The 22046-nt window shown below is 59.8% G+C and overlaps 7 protein-coding genes across 7 annotated transcripts; all 7 read right to left on the bottom strand.

Annotated features, from left to right (window-relative positions):
- Positions 1 to 325: 325 nt before the first annotated feature.
- On the bottom strand, positions 326 to 2998 carry LMXM_22_0560 (putative kinesin; the record flags this gene model as incomplete). The annotated part of the gene is made up of 1 exon (XM_003875461.1): positions 326 to 2998. The coding sequence occupies one exon, from the start codon at positions 2996 to 2998 to the stop codon at positions 326 to 328; it is 2673 nt and encodes an 890-aa protein (XP_003875510.1).
- Positions 2999 to 4875: 1877 nt separating this feature from the next.
- Positions 4876 to 6189, bottom strand: LMXM_22_0570 (putative proteasome regulatory ATPase subunit 1; the record flags this gene model as incomplete). The annotated part of the gene is made up of 1 exon (XM_003875462.1): positions 4876 to 6189. The coding sequence occupies one exon, from the start codon at positions 6187 to 6189 to the stop codon at positions 4876 to 4878; it is 1314 nt and encodes a 437-aa protein (XP_003875511.1).
- A 2396-nt stretch (positions 6190 to 8585) lies between these two features.
- LMXM_22_0580 (rer1 family-like protein) lies at positions 8586 to 9137 on the bottom strand (the record flags this gene model as incomplete). Its single annotated transcript, XM_003875463.1, has 1 exon — positions 8586 to 9137. One exon carries the CDS (start codon positions 9135 to 9137, stop codon positions 8586 to 8588), a length of 552 nt encoding a protein of 183 aa, XP_003875512.1.
- Positions 9138 to 10176: 1039 nt separating this feature from the next.
- LMXM_22_0590 (conserved hypothetical protein) lies at positions 10177 to 11655 on the bottom strand (the record flags this gene model as incomplete). The annotated part of the gene is made up of 1 exon (XM_003875464.1): positions 10177 to 11655. One exon carries the CDS (start codon positions 11653 to 11655, stop codon positions 10177 to 10179), a length of 1479 nt encoding a protein of 492 aa, XP_003875513.1.
- A 681-nt stretch (positions 11656 to 12336) lies between these two features.
- Positions 12337 to 13818, bottom strand: LMXM_22_0600 (conserved hypothetical protein; the record flags this gene model as incomplete). The annotated part of the gene is made up of 1 exon (XM_003875465.1): positions 12337 to 13818. One exon carries the CDS (start codon positions 13816 to 13818, stop codon positions 12337 to 12339), a length of 1482 nt encoding a protein of 493 aa, XP_003875514.1.
- Positions 13819 to 16280: 2462 nt separating this feature from the next.
- Positions 16281 to 17063, bottom strand: LMXM_22_0610 (ubiquitin-conjugating enzyme-like protein; the record flags this gene model as incomplete). The annotated part of the gene is made up of 1 exon (XM_003875466.1): positions 16281 to 17063. The coding sequence occupies one exon, from the start codon at positions 17061 to 17063 to the stop codon at positions 16281 to 16283; it is 783 nt and encodes a 260-aa protein (XP_003875515.1).
- Positions 17064 to 19204: 2141 nt separating this feature from the next.
- Positions 19205 to 20539, bottom strand: LMXM_22_0620 (putative proteasome regulatory ATPase subunit 5; the record flags this gene model as incomplete). The annotated part of the gene is made up of 1 exon (XM_003875467.1): positions 19205 to 20539. One exon carries the CDS (start codon positions 20537 to 20539, stop codon positions 19205 to 19207), a length of 1335 nt encoding a protein of 444 aa, XP_003875516.1.
- Between the last annotated feature and the right edge of the window lie 1507 nt (positions 20540 to 22046).

Genomic DNA, 22046 nt, shown 5'->3' on the forward strand with positions numbered 1-22046 from the left:
ACGTATGCATCCACACACCTCTTTAGCGCGGTCGGCGGGCGAAAGTATGGTGAGACACGTGCTCCGATCTGCCGCCACCTCCCTCTTCCCTCTCCCACGCCCGTCTACTGCGCTCAGCCTCAGAACAAGTGGGGACACCCCGACAGGCAGCGTCAGAGGGGTTCAAGCAACGGCACGACGGAAATAATAAAAGCGCCGCAGTTTGCTGTGTGCTCCTTCTCAGCCATCTTTGGGTCTTTCGGTAAGGGCACGGCGACGCCCACCTCGCGCCGTTGCTGCAATCATCGTCCACCCCCTTCCGCCATCAGCTAAAACGGTCACCTGGTCAGTTGTGGTAAAGAGGCTTGTGCGGTGGCTGTGCCAAGCGGGCCCGGTTCAGCGCAGCCTCCAGCGACCGCATCGTCAGCCCCGCCTTCTCCACCTTCTTCTGAGTCTTGGACGTCTTCATGGCGATCTCGATGAGCAGCTCGTTGTCGTGGAAGCACTGCCGCATCTCCTCGACGAGAGCAATGTTGGCCCGCTGAAGGCGCAGCACCAGTCCTTGAATGCGCTTCAACTTCACGTCAACGATCACGTCCCTCTGTGCATCCTTCGCGACAAGCTGCTCCTCGAGCACGCGGATGCGACTGCGAAGTTCGTTCACGTCCTCGCCAGCCCCGGCGCCGTCGCTGCCTCTGCGGTTCGCCATCACAGCAACATTTGTGAGAGAGCGCACAGCCTCCATCACCTGGGAATCGCGCACGGTAGCCGCTGGATCTTTGATCTGAAGTGGTTTTCCCTGTGTTGCCTGTGCTGTAGCGCTCAGCAGGCGCCAGAGGTGCGAATTGATGAGGCTGCCGCGGTCCTTGGCCTCGTCGAGCTCGTCTTCGAGAGTATTGTTGCTCTCGGTTAGACGGGTCAAGCACTGCATCAGCTCCACCTTCTCGCGGTCCGCCTTCTCCTTCAGCTGGCTATATGAGTACTGCAGGTTTTGATGCGCGACGTGCAACGTCGTGAGCTCAGCGAGGTAGTCGTCACCGCGGTGCTTCTCTAGCAGCCGCGTCTGACTTTGCTGAAGCTGCGAACGTAGCAGCTTCACCTCCTGCTGCAGTGCCCCGTGCTCTTCCTCGACAGCGCGCATGAGCTCCTCGGCTTCGCTGTTACGCCGAGCAAGCGCCTTGATCTTGTCCGCCTGTGCCTTGTTCTCCCCCTCCAGCTCCCGGCAAAGACCGTCTAGCTCGTTGAGGGACGCCTGCGTCACCTCCAGAGTTGCCTCGCGCTCCTTCAAGAGCTGCTGAGTGGAATCTAGTGACTGCCGCAAAGCGGCAAGCTCGGCAACGGCGCCAGCGCCAGCGCTGGGCAACACCTTCCCACCACCATCACGATCGCCACCCTCGCACGCGAGCTCGACCCGGGTTTTGAGATCCCGAACCTCCTCCTGCAGTGCATCATTTTGTGCGGTGAGCTGCGCAATAATCATGGATTGCTGTTGCTGCGGGTTCATCCGCAGAGGTGGGCCAGAGGCGGCCGGCGTCTGCTCGCTCAGTGGCAAATTCGTCTGCCCGATATGGGACAGCTGTGCCTTGTACTTGTGTATCTGTAGCTGCCTACTCCACAGGTAAAGTGTCTGGGCGACGAGGAGCTTCCGTGTGTGCCGCAGTGCCGCCTCGAGTTCCCGCAGGCGCGTCTGCGCGTTGGGCACCTCGTTCACGCATACCTTGTTCTTGATGCGCTTGGCGCGAGAGGCGAATTGCAGGGTGCTGCGCGACTCGTCAGCGCTCTCGATGGCAGGGGTGATACAGCACAGCACGACTGTGAACGAGTTGCCCCCGATGGCGGTCTTCAGCAAATGGGTGAGCCGCGAATCCCGGTAGGGGATGAAGGATGCAGCACCGCCGGTGTGAGGATGGCTTGCCTCGCTTGCCAGGCGGTCGATGACGGTGGCCAGGGTTGTGAGAGATTTGTTGATATGGCCACCCTCGACCATCCGCAGTCCCGTCGCACCCGTCTTCGCCACCCGCTCCGAGCCCGCCAGGTCGACCATGTTCAGCGTTGAGATGACCTTCTTGTGCTTCGCAGCCTTCGGCCTTGCCGCTGTGCCGGCACAGCGCGCCGCTCTACGGCCCGCGTTGCTTGCGCGGCCCAGACCAGTGTGCGTGGACGAGGCGCGCCCGTCATCGTCGTCGTCTTCCTCCTGCGTAGAGAGGTCCTCATCCTCGTCCTCTTCCCCGTCAGCCTCGGAGAGAGCGTCCTCGATGTAGTGCGAGCGCTCCACCGAGATGCGTATCACGCAATGAGAGCGGCTGGAGTGCTCGTTCATCGCCGTCGCCGCCGACATCCGCGACGCCGCGTGGGTGTAGATGATGCGGATACATTCCTGTTCCGACGCGACCTGCATGCGAAGGGCATTGTGCACGTACACCCCGTACGCGTTCTCACGAATGCTGAGCACCGGCAGCGATGCCGATAGCGCCGCTGTGGTCGATGGCGACGACGCAGACGCCCATCCGCGAGCAGAGGTGGCGGATGGTGCACCGTTGGCACCGCTACCGCTGGCGTTGCCGCCTCGGAGCAGGTCGCGCAGCTGCTCGTTGTAAATCTCCAACACAGAGACAAACACCTCCGTGTGCATGTAGGGCTTCTGTTGCTGCTCCGCACCGAGAGCCTCGAAGAGGTCGTGGACGGCAAGGCGGATAAGCCCAGGCGAGCGGGCCACGGTGTCGCCGAACATGGTGTACGACTTGCCGCTCCCAGTTTGGCCGTAGGCAAACACAGTGCCATTATACCCTTGCGCCACTCGCGCCACGATGTTTCCACGCACATTCTGCTCGTACACCTCTGCCGTCGTCGCAGCGATATCATAGACGCGATCAAAAGTGAAGGCGCAATCGGGCTGGGCGATCTCAGTGAGGGATGTCGCGTCGACATGCCAGGCAGACCTCGACTCGTGAATCTCTCCACGGATGGGGCGGACACGGACGGCCACCTCGATCGAGCTCGCCGTCTGCTTCGAAGTCATCAGACAACCGATACTGTCAGACAAAAAAGGAAACGCAAGGTATATCCAGGATGTATGTGCCTGTATGTGTATGTGTGTGAAGCAACGTGTCGTCGGAAGCCGCACCGGAGGGAGCGGAGAGAGGAGGGAGCAGGAAGGCGGTGCAGCGAGTCGACCCGATCTTGTCTCCAAACGTCCCCTCGTCTTTTCTCCCCTTCCAGTGAAGCACCGCCCTCTCTCTGTACTCTCTAGCCGCTTGCTTCTGGTATGATCATAGATGGGGGATATGCACTCCCGCGCACCCCTTAGACGAGGTAGCCACGCGCCAGATGCGTACCGCTTGTGACGAGTGTGAGCGCCGCTCTCCAAAATGTGTCACACGACGTCTTGCTGTTTCCTTGTTCCCCTTTTCTTCTTGTGTATGGGTCTATTCGAATGGGAGGGGGGGCACGTGCGCTGCGCTCTCAGCGGTTGCGTTTCGTCACAGCCATGCACGCCCCTGTTCCTCGGATACGCGAAGACACACACACACACACACACACGGAGAGGCGAGAAGGAGCGACAGAGAAACCCGCGTTACCTTTCCTTTTGTCTTTCTGCTTGAAGAGGCAGCAGCTGCGCATGAGGGCACTCGTGAAGGGGCCGAGGTGACAGGGCTGCGGCGTCCAGCCGGGCTTGGCGAGACCCGAAGCAGGAAATGCAAGGGGAGGGGGAGTGTCTCAGGCTGCAGTCATGACGGCAAGGGGGGAGGAGGGGAGGGGATGAGAAAACAAAATCGGAAGTAAAAGGAGAAAGGAGTTGCTGGTGGTGTCTCGCACAGCCTTGCTGCGCCGTCCCACACACACACACAAGCACACCGCTTATCGCACTCCCTCTCGCCACCCTTCCATGCCGTCTCTATGTGGCGCGGGCTCGACTCCGCTACAACCACAGAGACACATGCGGGCCTGCTGACGCGCACACTACATTATGCTGGAGAGGAGGGGGTACGCCTAAACCGAAAATAGGCGGCAAGAGGAAGGCTGGCAAGAGAGACAGAGGGAGGCGGCTGCCCCTTGCTCGTATCCCCGCCACCGCCCGCCGCCCGTACCGCCTACTCCTGTCCTCAGACCGCAATTAGTGCCGAGTAAACATCATCGCCCCTTCGTCCCTTGCGGTCTTCGGGCGGTTGTCTTCGTCGTTTCTTTGTTCTTCTTGTTCATGATGAGAGCGCACCAATGAAAATAAAAGTGTTCATCGGCGGCGAGGCTGGAAAGGGGGGGAGGGAGGGGAGGTGGGGGGCGGCTAGGAGGATCGGAAGGTGCACGGCTGCCTTCTTCCGCTCTATCTCGCACATGTACACAACACACCAATGCGAATAATGACTTTTTTAAAGCACAGAAAACACAACAAACTGCTCGCTGTGTTGTCAAGACGTCTGCGAAAAGGGGCGGGGGGCGGAAGCGGTGGCAGGTGAAAACAACCGTCGCTGTGCAGAAAGCCGCCACAAACGCAAGAGAGAACAAGATCGTCGCAGGAGAGCGGCCGAGAGGGCGAGAGGGCAATGCCATATGCCTCTGTGTTTGTGTGTCCGTGTGCTATGACACGACCTTCCGCTTGACCTGCACATCCTCCCCCTCCCCCTCTCTCACACATACACACTGCCCTTTCGGTTCTGTCCGCTTTCCGGTTTATATTTCGCCTCCACTCACTCCCTCTGCTGCACGTCGCGCTCCCTTGCAGCGCCACCGACATCGTCGCTTTGTGTTGCTTCCGTGTTGCGGTTGGACAGAGACTCTCGTCGCATCGGCATCGCACGCCGCATCATCCACACGTACAAGCACACGCACACATTCATACATATGCGCACCCGCTTTTCCTCGTCTTTCATTGTCACAGAGCATCCGTCCCGATGATGCTTAGTTGTAGACCATGTACTTGGCAGTGGCGCTGAACTTGTGCTGGCCCTTCACCACCTTGTTCACCGAGTCTAAGAAATCCTTCTCGGTTATCGTCTTGCGGCGGGCGCGGATGGCGAACATGCCCGCCTCCGTGCAAACGGACCGCAGATCAGCGCCGGTGGTGTTTGGGCACAGCCTGGCAATCAACTCGAACCGCACGTCCTTTTCGCACGAGAGAGAGCGCGAGTGGATACGAAGGATGTTTGTGCGGCCCTCCAAGTCCGGCAGACCAATCTCGAGCTTGCGATCCATGCGCCCCGGCCGGGTCAGGGCGGGGTCTAGCGTGTCGGGACGGTTAGTCGCCATGATTACCTTGATGTTGCCGCGTGAGTCAAAGCCGTCCATCTGATTCACCATCTCCAGCATGGTGCGCTGAATCTCATCATCGCCGTCACCGCTGCCGCGGCTGCCGCCAACGGCGTCGACCTCGTCGAAGAAGATAATGCACGCCTTCTTCGTGCGTGCCAGCTGGAAGATCTCACGGATCATGCGAGCGCCTTCGCCAATGTACCGTTGCACTAGTTCGGAGCCGATCACACGAATGAACGTGGCATCCGTGCGGTTTGCCACCGCCTTGGCCAGCAGCGTCTTGCCGGTGCCGGGAGGGCCATAGAGCAGCACACCCTTTGGGGGATCAATGCCAAGCTGCGTGTACTTCTCCGGGTGCGTTATCGGCAGCTCCACCACCTCACGAATGCGCTCAATCTGCTCCTTGACACCGCCAACGTCGGCGTAGGTCACGTCGGGCTTGTCCTCTACCTGCATCATCGACACGGATCGGTCGATGCGCGGCGGCAGTGGGATCTCGATCTGGATCTTACTGTAGCCCATGACAATGCCAACGCGCATGGACTCCTCGATATCTTCCGGTGCGACACGCTCGCCGATGGTGACGACGTACTTGGCGTGGTCGCGGATGCTAATCACATACCGGGCATCGTCTTGGCCCTTGTTGAGGATGCGCTCGCAGCGGCCAACGTGCAGTGGATTTTCGCGCTCCAGCACCTTCTGGTCACTGTTCAGGTCCCACTGCACAGCCGGCGCGAGACCCATCTCACTCTCCTTCATCCCGCCCATCTTGTTCAGCTCCTCCACGTGCGACTTCACAAACTCCTCGAGCTCCTTGATGCTTGCGTGGTAGGGGCCGGAGCCGTATAGGTTCAGCAGCGCGATGTCATCCTTGTCCAGCGGGATGATCTCCTTCTCCTCCTTGTCGTTGTCCTTCACGCGGACTGTGTTCTTGGTCTGGCACGCGCCCTTCTCGTTCGACATGGCGCCGGTTTTGGCTGTTGAGGAGAGCGATGAATGTCACTTGAAGGGGGTAGAGAGCGGTGGGGACGAAGCGGGTGCACGTTATGTGTATGTTGTGGGGTGTCCGCAGCACCCTCTGTACTTGTGCCTCTGCGTCTGGACCTGTGTCCCCCTGTCTAGCTCACCCACGTCCCGGTGATTCGAAGGATGTTCGTTTTCCTTCGTTCCCTCTTCCACTGAATCTGTGCTCGGCTCTTGAGCGGCTCTGCTGATGCTGCTGCTGCTGATGCTGATGCTGCGACGGCGGCGGCACTCCTCCGTCGATCAAGTACGAGTGGATGGAGGAGGGAGAGCAGAGGCGAGAGCAGAGATAGGGATTGGCGCAGACTTCCTTCAGATGAAGCGTAAAACAACTGCTAGGCATACACAACTATGAACAGTCCTCACCAACCAAGGCGCACCCATACACAAGCAGAGCAGCAGGCAGTCGTACAACCCGCAGACACACACACACATACGCACAAAGAGGAGAGAGGAGAGAGGAGAGAGGCGAGAGGCAGGTAGGGAGAGCGAGGGCAATGGGCAGGGTGATGGGGTGGCAAATCGAGCGCGAAATGCTGCGAAGCGCTTTCCGGAGATGGGCAGCTACCCAAGAAACCTCTTGTCACGGCAGCGTAAACAAGCCGCGTCTACGCACAGGGACATAGAAGAGCAACGAAGAAAAAAATGAGTGGTCAGTGAGTAGGTGGTACGATGCTTGCGTTGCGAGCTCGCGCATACACACTGCTGCTGTCCAGCAAGGGGGAGGGGATGGGTGGGGAGGGTCCATGAAGATGTCCACCACGCACGGATCAGTGAGCGGATCAGTGTGTATTTTGGCCGGGTTGTTAAATAGCAACCAGAGCGACGCTTAACAGAAACACCAAAGTCATAACACCAAAACGCGTACGAGATCATCAACCGAGAAGACAAAGGTGTAAGAGAGAAGGGTGGCGGTAGTGCCTGCTGATGCACAGGATACAGAGACGTCGAGTGACTGCGCGCAGCCGTCACTCATCCCATGCCGTCACCCTCCCCCTACACATCCCTCCCACACAGGCACACACACTTCTCCACCTCTCAGCCTCCTTCAGTATCGAGTCTCCAACTCAGACAAGCTGCAGCCTGTCCCTCTAGCCTCGCTGACAAGTACTCGCTATCACAGAGATGAAAGGCAAGAAGGTGGAGTACAGGTGCAGCGCGCATGAGGGGCCTTCGAGAAGGGAGCGAGGGTAGCGGCATCTTCCCGCCTGTCCGTGTGTGCGAGCGTGGGTGTCGGTTCCTCGTCCCCGTAGGGGGTAGGTGACCTGGCGCACGTCAAGGCAAGGAGGGTAAGCACCTCACACAGCTTGGCGTTTCGTACCCGCCCTCCCCCCGCCCCCGGTGCCCCGCGCTTCAACCAGCATGCGTCGCACATCCGACGAGCCGGTGAGTCTGTGGGAGACGAATAGGAAAAACGTGCGGCGCAGCCCTGCGGCCGTGCACACTCCTCCCCTCCCCTCCTCCACTGTGTGGGTGTCTTCGTGTGTACTTGTCTCCCCCTCGCTCGCTCTGGGCGAACTGTTTGGTGGGAAGGGGAAGCGACTCTACACATGTGTACGCCAACGGAAACAACCAAACGGTGGACAGGGCCAACCAAAACAACACAACACGCACAAGATGGGAAGTACACCCGCGACGTCCTCATCTGTCCGCATACACACACACAGAGAGAGAGGCATGCAGGTGGAAGACAAGAGGGAGCGAGATGACGAGACGGCCGTCCCACGCCGAACGATAGGCATCAACACAGCCGACGGCCACGCACACTCACGAACATTGAAATCACGTCCTAGGGAAAACAGGGATGCGTGAGAGAACATGCAAGTGCGTACCATCTGACGGACGCACAAGCGTCCACTGACGCCGAGAGCAATGTAGACGAGAGCCAACGAGGGAGTGGTGGTCACACAGCCAGCATGGGGAGGGGGAGGGGGAGGGGGAGGGGGGTCAGAGAGGGGGGCGCATGTTGTCGTTCCAGGCGCACCCCACCTTTCTTTCGATTTGCCTTCTTTTGGTGCTCTGCATGTCCCACTGTTCGGCCACACCGCGTCGACGGCTCTTTGCTCCGCTTGCTCATCCTCCGCGACAGCGATGCAGCCCTCCACCTCGCGCGCGCTGGACTCTTGCCCGTGTCCTTCTGCGGGTACCATCCGAGCAGCGAGCCAGAGAAAGAGCAGTGGCAGCAGGTGGGGGGTGATGAGCGATACGCAATGCACACTCTGAGACCTGGATTACAGAGACAGAAAGGGAAAGACAGACGGACACAGACCGGCACAAAGTATGTGGGAGGAGGGGGACTCGATGATGAGCAAGCGACCACCTTTCTACACCCTTCCTCACGAAGTGCTCTTGGGCACGAACTTGGGTTTGCCTGTGTTCCACGGCACATAGCCGTGCTTGATCATGTGTCGCACCCGCCCGCCGACCTGCGTCGCAAACAGCACGAGGAAGTAAAGCACAAGAATCGGCCAGAAGACGGGGATGTCGAGAAAGGGAAACATGGTTAGGAAGAGGCACACGAACAGCACCGTGAACATCTGCTTCCATACCACGAACTCCTGCAACTTAGGCATGAATGGGCGGTACTCGTCGCCCTCCGTGTGTGTCGTTGGCAGCGACGTGCCATCGCCCTCATCCGGGTCCGACAGCGGAGTGATTAGCAGCAGGAGCAGGTAGAGCAGATGGATACACAGGCCATACGTGATCACGTAGAAGCCACCGAAGGTGACGACGCGGGCCACGTATAGGATCGCTAAAAAGGCGAAGAAGCACCATCGCAGACCACGGTGCGGCACGGACGCATCGAGGTAGCGTTTATAGGTGACACGCACCTTGCGGAAAAGGGGGTTACCGACACTCGGCCCAAGGAAGTCGTTGGATGGCGACATCGCGGCGGCGATAAACCCGAGGTGGCTGCTTGACAGCACTACAGCACGGCGCGAGCAGCAGAAGGAATTCACTCACTAGCTGAATACACAAAAGGAATTAGACGTAAGAGGGCCACGGACGCGCCCGCGGTGAAGAGGCAGCGGCGGGGGGGGGGGCGAGGAAGAAGCAATGCTTCGCCACACACTCAGCGGACGCGAGCAGAGTGACACGGCACGTGCGAGAGAGTGCGATGGAGGCGTACGTCCCTGCGTGACCCCCCTCTGTGTCCGAGGTGGAGAGAAAGGTCGAAACGAGAAGCGATTCGCTGCGTGTAGGGGTCGGTAAAGGACTCCCAACGAAAAGCTAACCGCACTAGTCTCTACCGTGTCAACACCAGCAGAAGCGAGAGAGGAGATGTGGAGTGGTGATGGTGAGGCGGTTGTGTGCGTGTATGCGGTCTTCTGTTCCTCCTCTCGGGTGTATTAGTTCCCTTTTCTGTGCTCCGAAAACACTTGTGATTCGATAGACTTCTCTGCAAGTGAGCAAGAGAGCGAGAGAGGACGAGGGGGGAGTAGGGGGGTAGCACGTGAAGGCCGGCGGTGGAGGCTGGCAACAAGAAACGGGGAAAAGAGCGGAGTTACACATGAGCGGAGAGAAATGACGAGAAGTACAAGAGCGGCATGCGCCATCGTCACATACGTGCACACACCGTTCATCTCTCTCTCTGGGCTCTCCTCCATAGCAGTTTCAAGATGTCGCCGTTCGTTTCGCACCACCCGACTGGCTTGATGCCACGCCTGCGACTACTGCAGGCGACAAGCATGTAAGTCCTCGGCGGCGTTGTTAAGCTTCCGCTGTCTGCTTACGCGTTACACGAAAAAATGAAACATGCACAGCACTGCATACCTCCCCCTCGCCCCCGAAAACTGGCGGTAGCAGTGTGAGGTAGGAGCGACGCCACGAACACCTGCTGCGTACCGTAATGGCGGAGAGGATGCGCCCTTCATTCTTTTCATATCGTACTCATCTCCCACGGGCCCATCCTGCGCACGCCTTCGGTCACTCGAGCGTCACTCGATGGACCTGCGTTGCCTGCCTGTCATACTTGTGATCGCCCTTCCCCTTGCCGCTGGCGTCCAGCGCCTCGACCCACCCCGCACGCGCGTCTGGGTGGGCGTCGCAGAAGGGCAAGTACGGCTTGATATCCAGCACCGGCGTGCCGTGCAGCAAGTCGTGATCAGCTATGTGAATATCCAGGCCATGCACGGCGACGAGGCGAACACAGGAGAGGCCAATGAAGTTGGGCCGGTGCGGGCTGCGCGTGGCAAAGACGCCGCGCCATTCCTCATCACGCGGGGGTATTATCATCGTCTTGAAACCGGCAGCCCTATCGAATCCCTGCCGCCGCCGAAAAGAAGAGAGCGTCCACGCCGTCAGCGCCTCGCCGTCGCTGTCGCGGCCAGCACCGGCGTGTCCATCTGCCGTCGGTGATGCTTTTTCTGCCGTGGCAGGCACGGAGTCCGGCACCCCCGACGCAGGTCCTTCGGTCGCAGACGCACTGGCTTCCTTTGCCTCGCGAAACTTGCGCACTGACTCCTGCCCCTCCCCGGAAGCCATCGGGGCGGCAAATGAGAACTGAAAGAGCACCCAGACGAACTCAAAGCCCGCCAAATCCCGCGCGGCGTTCTCGAGTCCAGCGCGGAGGCGAATAAGCCCCGTCTGGGGCTCGAACGTCCCGGTGTTCGGCTGACGCGGCGCTTCTATGTGGGCCCGCATCAAGCTGTGTACAATCCCCACCCCGCACACCTCGTATGGCTGCAGCTTCTCCGGGCTCAAAGAAATGCGCGCGAGTCGGTTTGCTTGCAGGACGGCTTGAGTGAAGGCATCCTCATAAAGAGTTACGTCGTGCTTGTTGCGTTGCAGACGATTCTCAAGGCAGACGTCGAGCTCCTCCGTTGTGCGCAGCTTGTCAAAGAAGTACACGACCTGCCCATTGGCTGTGACCACGTCTGATTGCGGCTCAGGCGGCGCTGGGGCAGCACCGCCGCTGGCGGACACCGTGGCGCTATCCACTCCAAGCCTCAACGGCGATGACTGACCGGGGGCGCTCGACACCTCGTTCCCTGTCGCAGTCGACGACGCCGGCTCGCCATCCTTCTTGTGCATCTTAACGAGCCGCTCCTCGTCGCGCCTCCGCTGCTCCCGATGCTTCCGCTGCTCCTCGGCGAGATTTGCCGCGAGCACGGCCGCGGGAGGCGGTGCGAACAAGCGGGCTCGCACGCGGTTCGCTGCCTCGTCGCAGTCAATGACTTCCGCCGGCCAGTACGGCAGCTTCGCAGGACGCGCCCAGACCAAATCGCCGACCAGGAAGTAGTTGGCCCGCACGCGGTAGCGCTTCTTTGAGACGCCATCGCCGACAACTCGCTCGGCAGCGGGGAATGTAGCCCCTGCAACGGTATCAGCCGAGGTCGCTGAGGTTGTAGGCGAGACGCTGGTCACTGCTGCCTGTAGGGACGGCGACAACTGAGTGGCGCTCATGGTGCAGCCTGAGCGCAGGTAACACACGAGAACAGGGCCGCTTGCGGTGGGAGGGAGGAGGGACGAGGAGGGGGGTAGGCGAAGCGGGTGGGAGACTGTCTGTCGCTGCACACCAACGCGTATTGTTGCCGCCTCACTGTTAGCGATGGCGGGCTTTGGCAAGATGAGCGATGTGTCGCGACAAGGCCGAGCGTGTTCTGTAACGCAATCGCCAAGAGAGCGACGAAGGCGTGTAGAAGAGCGCACCAGAGCACGTGTGTGCGCCATTGGTGACGATGAGGAGAGATGTGGGGAGAGGGGAGAGGGGGGAGGAGGGGCGGGCGAATACGTTAGAACGCCGCAAGCGTATCGAGTACCACGCATAAACACAAGAAGCACGCCGGTGCGCTACTGCCGATGGCTGCATGCTGGCTGCCGCGAAGACATGCTGCTTCGATGCCTCTGCTTCACAAGGAGAACGGGAGTAGAGTGACGTTGATAGCGGCCCAAACAGAAAGGAGCACTGAGAGCGAGCGCGACAAAGTCAGAGGGTACTGTGTCACCGGGGTTGTAGCAGCGCTGAGGCCCCCTCCACATCCAGACGAGAGGCAGCTCATGCACCACCCCCAGCGTACCGGCCTGGTTCCCCGCCGTGCTGCCTCTGCGCTTGGCTGCGTCGTGGACGTGTTTAACGTGCTCGCCTTATGGCACTTGTGTGAAGATCCGAATCGAAGACGCCACCACGTCATCCAGTGGTGCGCACCAGTACGTGTGGCTCAGCTCCGACTCGACCAGCTGCGAGTGTGGTGGCGACGCGGACGGTGGCTCCTCCGGCTTACCTGCTCCTCTTGAGCCGTCTGGCACGGCACCTGCACGGCTTTCGCACTCCACCGTTCGACCGTGCAGAGATGCATTGCCACGCGCGGCGCGCCAGCACCTGCTTTGCCGGCACTCCAGCTCCCACGCACGGCGTTCCCTTTCCGTCCTCAACGAGCGTGCAAAGTGGACCTCGTTGAACACCTTCACCTCCTTAAACGGCGCGAACTTGAGGCGCTGCGTAAAAAGCGCGATGCTGCCGGTGTTCGTGGCAAGGATCTTTGCCACGAAGCGGGTCCCACCGCAGACGGCGACGGCGTACTGCATGGTCATACGGACGGCAGCCTCAGCCAACCCGCGACGCCGGAAGGCTGTGTCGGCCACCATCACCTCAACCTCGAACGTACGCGAGGGTGCCAAGGCGGAAACCGGAGTCAGCGGTGTGCTGCCGTCCGACGGTATCGCCGCAGACGTGGGGGATTGGCGCCGCTGTTCTTGTCCGCAGGTGCTCGACCAGCCCAACGCGGCAACCCCGTCATCGGCCTCGTCGCTGCTGTCGTCATCCTCTTCCAGCAAAAAGAGATTGCAATCGCCGATCATGACGTACGACTGCGCCAGCGCACGGTGCTGCACCTCCTCAGCTCTCGCACAGGCGCCTTGCGGCGGCCACACAGTGGAAGGTGCATCGCTGCTGAAGAGCTCCTTCACCTGGGAGGGAGCGTACCGCTTCAACAGCGGGAACGCGCAGCCGGATGTGCACGTTCTCCCTCGCGGAGGATACGACTCCGACACGGCGCACGTGTGATCTGCAGTAGTGACGATACTGCCCGGGTACGACAGAGCAGGAGCTGGGCGGCAAAACGACGTGAGAGAAGCAACGGGCGACGACGACGCTGTCGCAAACACCTCTTCCAATGGCGGCACCGTGCCACACAAGCGCACGAGCCGAGCGTGGATGCCTTCATCCTTTTGCCGCTGCTGCCCCCCCTCTGCACCCCTAGAAAGACGGTCTCCTCCGACGGCAGCGGCGTCGTCATGATGAACTGTAGCCGGAGCCAGCAGGATGAACGTCATCTTGTCCGTGGATTGCAGCCACGACAACTGGTTCTCGCGCTCCTCCTCCAGGGACAAGGGCTCGCTCTCAGTGGCCGCGAGAAGCCCCGGGTCGCACATCCATTCGTGGTAGCGTGGCACAAACGGCGCCAGGTACGGCACCAAGACCAGCTCCTGACTGATCAGGTAGACGTGCTCGTTGATCATTGGTGACAGAAAACGGTGTTCTTGAAGACGACAGCGGGAACGCGGGAGATCAGCGGAGAACAGGGAGGCAGAGAGTCGTAGGAGAGGCGAACGCTCATCTGGATGCATGGCAACGGCGAAGCCACCACGGACAGTCGTGAAGCACGTCGCCAGTTGAGACAGACAAAGAAACGTAAAAACGTCAGAGCACACTTTCCCGTGTACGTGCCCGTCCACCAGGAACAAGTCAACACACGCGCGCATGCACAACCACAGCTCATCTCCATCTGCTGCACACCACGGCTATGCCAAGCAGCAGGGCAGACCAACACCGTCTGGTCCCCGCTCAGCCCGCCGCAATCCCACTGCGTACAGCGCAGGCTGGGCCCCGGGACCACGCGCGGCATCGCCGCAGCGCAGCAAAGGCAGAAAAGCAGTAGGCGCATGCGCGCATTCGTTGAATCGTCCGCATGATCCGCAGTGAGCTGGTCCAGCCGTGATCATGACCGTTGGCCTCACAGGCACAGCGCCAGCCCACACCTGTCCACTGGCACCAAGAGTCCACAGCCGCGCTCGTGGGCACGCTGCAGGTTACTTGGCCTGCCCGCAAACAGTGGGCACTGGGTCGTGGCACCACGGTGCGGTGTGCCCGGCCGAAGTCAGGGAGGTGGGGGACAAAAGACATGAGAAAATAAAACACGAGAGCAAGCGCTAGAGCGCAGCAAATTGGCGAGAGCAGCAGCGAAGCCAGCTCAACGCGCGCTGCCTAGTGAAAAGCATCCTCCGTCCATCATACCCAGAGGAGGTGCCGTGAGGACGGCACTGACTTGGTACTCCCACTTCCTCCCCTCCCCGCCCCGGCACATCATGTCTATCCTCGATGGTGCCTCGCAAGCCTTCTATTGTTTTTCTTTGCTAGCTTTGCCCATTTGCCTTGCATTATTTTCCCGCCCGCCTCACCTTTTCCTTTTGTTGTGCCGGCACTGGCCCAACACCCCATCCGCAAGCCTCGGTGACACTATCAACGTCGATGAAGCGGACGAGAACGACACACACGGACGCACACACACGCACAGACACGTGCATCACGCCTGTTTGTTTCTTATATCCTCCACTCCCGTCCTTTTCCCACTTGTGCTCCGGATCTGCCGTGAGCACGAGAAGGCCCCCCCACACACACACAAACACCAAGAGACATATATATATATATATTGGAAGGCGACGGAGCAGGAGGAGGTGATGCGAAGAGATGAGCAAGGCATCCATCCACGCACAACTTAGAGCAGCCCAAAGTAAAAAAAATTCGACGCACGGCAAGCAAGTACGGAGACATTGCACGTAAAGGAAATCGAGCGGCGCCACGCACACGCGCAACGATGCACGGCGACTTATCAAGCCCGCAACTACAGAAAACCTCCTCGTCGCCCCCGAAACCACGAGAAAACAAAGAAGCGAGCAGCAACAACACTCGTCACAAACGCGCCGTGTTGCCCGCACACCGACACGCACACACACACACAAGCCACACGCAGAGAAGGGAGGAGAGGGAGACAGTGATTCAGATGTGATGAAGCCGTCGAGGCAAGCAAGCGAAGGGGATGAGGGTGGGGGAGGGGGGGGGGGCAAGAACGAAGAAATATATATACACGTAAACGGTCGGGATGTCTGCGATGGCGAGAATGCGGCGGCAAAGTGTGCCCCTTCCCTCACACACAACACACAATACGCCACACCTTAGCTGAACAACAAAAAAAAACGCAGCAACAGAGGCAGGGATCTGGAAGAGGTGTGTGTGTGTGTGTGAGGGAGGATGGGAGCTGGGGAGACAGGCGAATAGACAGAAATAGGGATGGGGATGGGGATGGGGATACCCGGAGTCGCAACGGTAATATGATTGGCTATCCAATAAACACAGAAAGAAAGCAGCAGCAGCAAGTGGCATTATTCTCAGCGTCAGCAACGAGTGATAAAGCTAAGAGGTGGGAGGAGGGAGGAGGGAGGAGGGAGGGGATGGTGTAAGTGGGAAAACCAGGCACATATACACATACACGCAGGCAGGCAGGCAGACCGCCGCAATACAGAGCCCGTCCCACCACCCCTCCTTCCCGGTGTGTGTGTGTGTATGTATGTATGTGCCCATCCCGCTAATAATGCGGTGTGAGCGCGAGGCGGGAGATGGAGGCGAGGAGACGTACCACATGCAAAACACAAAAACACAGAGCGTGGAGACGAGTAGGCGCGAGGAAAATGTATGTGAGCTGAAGAAGGAAGCCAGAGAGGAGAAGGGGAGGGGGGCTACAACAAGCGAAAGCACAGCCGTATGTTTGCCTTGTTCGAAGACAGCGGAGCGCGTCAGGGAGGGGCTGGGGGAAGAGAGCCGGGTCAGGGGTCGGGCCCGGATGACGGAGAGAGGGACATGGTAGAAGAGAGAAGAAGCGTGACACGGGGGGGGGGGGGGCGGAGTGCGCGCACGCATACATACAGAAAGCGCACAAAACCCATAAACAAACGGAAAACAAGTGAGAAGCACAACCAGGGAACTAGCCACGCACATGCCGACACACCGCACCTGTAGCAGTGCGGGAGGGAGACTACACGTCCTCCTCATCCAACTCCGCGTCATCGCTATCATCATCCATGGAAAAGCTCTGCTCAAGGCTTTCCTCCACCAAGGCGCGTATCTTCTCCTCGTAGGCGCTACGGTTCTCCGTCAGGAGCCGCGCCGCCGCCCCGTTGGCGGCAGAGAGCGGGTTAGGGTCTGACAGAAGGGACTGAATCGATATCAGCAGCGCCTCTAGGTTAAGCGATGATTGCCAGCTGCTCTTCAGCGTGTCCATACAGATGTTGCCGTCAACGTAGACGTTGGGGTGAAAGACATCCTTGGTGCGGAAGCGGACCTTTGGCGGCGAGAAAGGGTAGTCGTCGCCGAAGACGAGGTCCAGCTTGAAGAGGCCGCCCTCCCACGGTGTGTCGCAAGGGCCAGAGATGACGGCGTGCCAGTGGAAGAAGTCACCATCCACAGGCAGCGCTGTAATGTTGGAGCTGGTGCCCTCGGCCATGTTCTTCTGGAACGTGCGGTAATCCTGCATGAGGCGGCGCTGGGCCGTTGTGTGGTCTCTCAGTCGCTGACCGCCGCCCATCTTCTCCGCGCCGGCGCTGTTGCGGCTCTGCCGGGCGGCCAGGGCCTCGGCGGAGGGCGGCTGAAACCCACCCTGATCCGTCGGCACCGTCGCCTCGCCTACACCCTGCTGAGGTTGATCCGTCAACTGCCCGTCCGTAGCGGCGGGGGTCGCCGGGGCGTGGACGGGTGGGGGCTGCGGCGCCTCCTCAGCGTCGCCGGTGGCAATCCGAGTCGGGAGACGAGCTGCCTGCATGACCAGCTTGTGAAGGAAGCAAGAGGAAAGACGGCGCTCACACCAATTAAAAAAGAGTTTCAGAGGGGAGACGAAAATATGAGCGGAGGCGAGACACGGAAGTGCACCCACACGCACGCCGGTCGAAAGAGAGAGAGAGACAGACGGCGATTTTTGCGGCCTCTTCACGATGGAGAGAGAGAGAGAGACGCACCCTGACACACCGACGCCCGTGGAGGTGAGATGAGGATAGAGCTTGCAAGCGCAACACACGACGTAATCTTCCTTGTGGATCCGATGCGTGTTGTAGGCTTGTGTGCTTGAGTCACACAATGGGGTAAGAACGTAAGTCGAGAGTTGGCTGCTCTTTTCGCGTGTGTGCGTGTTTGTGTGTGTGTGTGGTGCCAGGCGGCGAAAGAAAAGATGCAGCACCACATCGCCCACAAAGAACGACACCGTAACAAGGCGACGGTGATGCCATACATCGAGAACGAGTGCGGGTACGTAAACGCGCGTATGCATGCGCGTGTTCGTTGTGGCCAGCGAGCATGCGAGAGCACACGTGAGATAGCGGCGAGTAGGAGGCAATTTAGGCAAGAGAAGTGGAGGAGGAGGTGTGAGAGAGGAGCGGCGTGGACGGCTCGCAAGCACACGCACCGACTCAGCGGCGTATTTCTCCTGCTCTGCCATCGAACGTAGAACCTCCGACGTAGTGGGTCGGCTTTGGGGCTGGCTGTAAGCGCCGTCCCCCGGCATCCATCCATCCCAGTGGAGCCGGTGTTGCACACACACACACACAGAGAGACAACTAAAGGTAGCGGTTGTGTTTTGCGGTCCGATCGCAAGGCATTCATGTGCGCTCGAAGCGCAGCGACTGTCATGAAGGGGGGGGGAGAAGACATGAGTCGCATGTGCCCCCCACGCCTAACACACATCACGCCCCATCCACAAGAGTCTGCGCAGCCATCGCACACTCTACGCCGCATGGATCCTCCTCCTCGTGGATGGCTGTTCGTTCCCCCCCCCCGGTTCTCGCTCCCGAATAGGGAAAGGGGTAAAAAAAACACTTCGGGGGAGGGGAGGGGGCATATCACACAGCTCATAACAATGGAGACTGTGCCAATAGTCACCTGCAAGCACACGGCAAACCAAAACCGTAAACGGCGTCGGCCACCACATGAGGCCTCGCCGCCGTCATGTTACCCCAACACAACCGCAAGGTACGCACACATACATCCACACACACAGAGACACCGACAGCTCAGGGGACGCATATTCCACGAGAGAAGAGCATGACGGAGCGACAACGACCGAAAAAAAAACAGGAAGGGGAGGGGAGGGAAGGGGAGAGGGCGTCAAGAGAATGCAGCGCGGCTCCCCCTCTCGTGTGCACCGGCGGGCTGGGTTGGGGAAGGCGCAGCCTCAGCGAGGTAAAAGCACAAGCAAGCAAAACCACGCGCGGAATGAATGAGGTGTGAGAGCTGCTCGACAGACATGAAGGGAGGCAAGAGAAAGCGGGCGAGTGCGCCTGGTCTCTTGCACGCATCCGTGGAACTCGTGCATGTAAGTACGCCGGCATGCGCGTTTACGTGCGTGTGCGTGGGCAACAATGTCAAGACGCCGCTTTATCGTGGAAAGGTAGAGTGTAGGCACCGAGAGAGAGCCACACATAGACACGTGCACATGCATCCCATCTCCTTGGCTACATGCGGGGTGCGCTTCCGAAGACGGCATGCCATTACGCCAAGAACAGGAACAAAGAAATGAATCAGCACCTTATCAGAGCCCTCTTCTGCCCACGAGCAACGCACATAACGGCAAACAAACGCGCCAACTGCGCCCCTGCCCCCCCATCGTCTCTTCGAGTGAACGCACGCACGAGCGGCGTTGGTCCCTTCTGTGTTCTGTGTCGTCTGTTTTCCGCGTCCTCCCTCTCCCTTGCCCCCCTACCCTGCCCCCTCCCGTTTGACCGGTAATACGCACTGGTGTTGTGCAACCTGCGACCGCTGCCCGCCCTCTTCCCCTGTTGTTTCCTTCCGTCCTCGGACGAAGCGGCGCTTCCCAGTGATCGGTGCACGTTGCGGTGCACCACGGGGGGAGGGGAGGGACAGGCGAAAACAAAAACAAAGGGCAAGAGATGAAGCGTGCGCGTGAGCGTGCGATCATGCATAGTAGTTGAGGTTCGTCTTCTTGCGCGCCTGCACCGCGGCCACGCCCTCCACGAAGTCCTCGTGTGCCACATACGTGCGATCGTGGCGCAGGGCCAGCATGCCAGCCTCGACGCACACAGCCTTGAGCTGCGCGCCGTTCATGTCGTCTGTGCATCGGGCAAGCTCCTTGAAATTCACGTCCTTGTCGAGATTCATGCGGCGCGAGTGGATCTCCAAGATGCTGGCGCGCGCCTCCTCGTCCGGCATCGGGAACTCCACCTTGCGGTCTAGGCGGCCACTGCGCAGAAGCGCCGGGTCAAGCACATCAATGCGATTGGTAGCGGCGATCACCTTCACATCGTCGCTGCTCCCAAAGCCATCCAGCTGGGAGAGGAGCTCCAGCATGGTGCGCTGCACCTCTCGGCTGCCGTGCTTGCCCTCGTCCGAGCGCTTCGAGCCGACGGCGTCGAGCTCGTCGATGAAAATGATGGACGGTGCCTTCTTCTTCGCAAGGGCAAACGCGTCGCGCACAATGCGGGCACCGTCGCCGATGAACATCTGCACCAGTTGTGGCCCGGCAAGGCGCAGGATGCACGCGTCCGTCGCTGCCGCACAGGCACGCGCCAGCATCGTCTTGCCCGTGCCGGGCGACCCGTACAGCAGCACACCCTTTGGGGGCTGGATGCCGATCTTCTCGAACTGCTCCTTGTGCGTGATGGGCATCACGACGGCTTCAATCAGCTCGTTGATTTGCTTATCCAGTCCACCGACATCCGTGTACTTCTCCTTCGGCTTTTCGTCGATCTCCATCGCCTTGACACGGCTGTCGTAGTCCGGCGGCAGCGTGTCGAGCACTAGGAATGTGTCCTTGTTCACTCCTACAAGATCCTCCGGCGACAGCCGCTCCGCGTCAACGAGGCCGGCGACGGGCAGGAACACGGTGTACCGATTCGTCGTCTTTACCACGGCGCTCTTCTGCTTCCGCTCCGGCTTCTTGCGGCCGACGGCCAGCTCCTCTGCTTCGTCCTCGTCGTCGCTCAAGTCGAGCACTTCGGCAATGCTCGCAACGAGGTAAGGCAGGCGGTTGTTCTCCTTGACACGCTTTTTGCCCAACTCCACGTCCCGCTTGAGGGAAATCAACTCCTGCTTGGAGCGGTTCTCGAAGCTACGGAGCGTCTGCGTCTCCTGGTGCAGGTTGCGCGCACGTGTGCGCAGCTGGTCGTTCGTGAGAGTGTCAAGCTCATTCAGCTCCGCCTCGCTGATGTTCTGCAGCTTGCGCTTGTCGGCGGCCTCTTCCTGCGCCTGCGCGTAGGCGCGGGCCTCCGCTACCTCCTTCGCGGACGGCATGACTTGTTCCTAAACGGCAGGAGTGCCGTGGAACGAGGCAAGTTGCTCGTGCGGCCGTGCACACACACACACTCCCTCACGCGAATCTCTGACAAGTTCGTCGAGGGACTCGAGTCGTCTTCCGTGCTCACGTGTGCGAGAAGAGCGGGGGGAGATTGGAGACACAGAATGGACAGAGAAGCCAACACACTCGTCCGCGAAAACAAAAATGCACAGTGCGTCGAGTAACAGTGCGTGTATAGGCGCCGCCGTGATGATACCTGCGAGGGGGAAGAGGAGGAGGAGGCAATGCGCCTTCGGAATGACGAGATACAATGAGCGGAGTGTGTGGGGTGTACGTGCGTCCTCCCCTTTTTTACTTCGCTGCTCTGCGCTGGTCCTTCCCGTTTTCGCAAGAAAAATAAATCACAGCGAAGCGGGCCTGATGTGCTCAGCGGCTGTGGTGGTGGTGCTTGGTGCGTGTTGGTCGCTGTTGACTGCTGGTGGTGGTGGTGTGCGTGTCAGGTAGGGGGGACGGAGGGGAAGGAGAGGACAACGTCGAGTGGCAACGCACGACGCCGAAAAAGACCCACACCGGAAGAGGAAGAAGGGTGTGTGTGTGTGTGTGTGTGTGTGATCGAGGATCCGGGAAGGGAGAGGCCAGAGCAGTCGCAGCAGCGAAGCCGCACAAGGATGTCAGCAGATGTGAGGCGTGAGAAGAGGAGAGGAGATACGGCGCATTGTTCAGAGAGCGTACAGCAGACGGGTAGGAGAGACAGAGCGAGAGGGCACGCGATCCGCATAGCGCGTGCAGTCGCAGTGTTTGCAGCCGCTTCCTAGATAAATAAAAGAAAAGTGTTCGCTGAGACACGAAAAAGCTATACTGCGTGCTTTGGTTGGCAGGCCCTCGTGCGGTCGACATCTTCCGACATCTGTCGCGGATGGCCACCAAGACAACAGACACATCGCCAGACATGAAAAGTGCCATGAGAGACGACGGTGAAACGGTTTTGGAACGCCCGTAATTAGAAACACAACGGACGACGCAACGCAAAAAGCGAGAGGAGGGAGCTGCGACACTACCACTACCACCCTCGCGCCCCGCCCAACCTTACAAAGCTCTGTGAAGAACGCCTGAGGAGGAGGGGGAGGGGACGAGCAGCACAGGTCGAAACGAAAACAGGGAGTGGGCCGACTATCGATAAGGGCGAAAGACACGGGGGTGCGCGCACATCGGCAGCCATGCACGCACACATAGGCTGTCCCGTTGCGGCGGCACGTGCGCCTCAAAGTGGGGCGAGCTTACGCCCTCGCTCGTTTACACGGTCATGCCCTTCGCGAGGGCCTTAAGTCCCTGCAGCCTTCGGGAGACGGGGAACGAGGACGGCGTTTCCGGGGCGACGTGCCGGCCGAGTTGTGGCGTGCCCCGCCTTCCCCGGAGTTCGATGTTGCCGCCTTCGTCAATACTGGCACAGTATTTTGCGGAGGTGGTGGCGGCGGCGAGCTCTCTCTCTGCCTGATCGACAGG

This window comes from Leishmania mexicana, chromosome 22 (assembly GCF_000234665.1).
Source record: "Leishmania mexicana MHOM/GT/2001/U1103 complete genome, chromosome 22".
NCBI classification, from domain to species: domain Eukaryota; phylum Euglenozoa; class Kinetoplastea; order Trypanosomatida; family Trypanosomatidae; genus Leishmania; species Leishmania mexicana.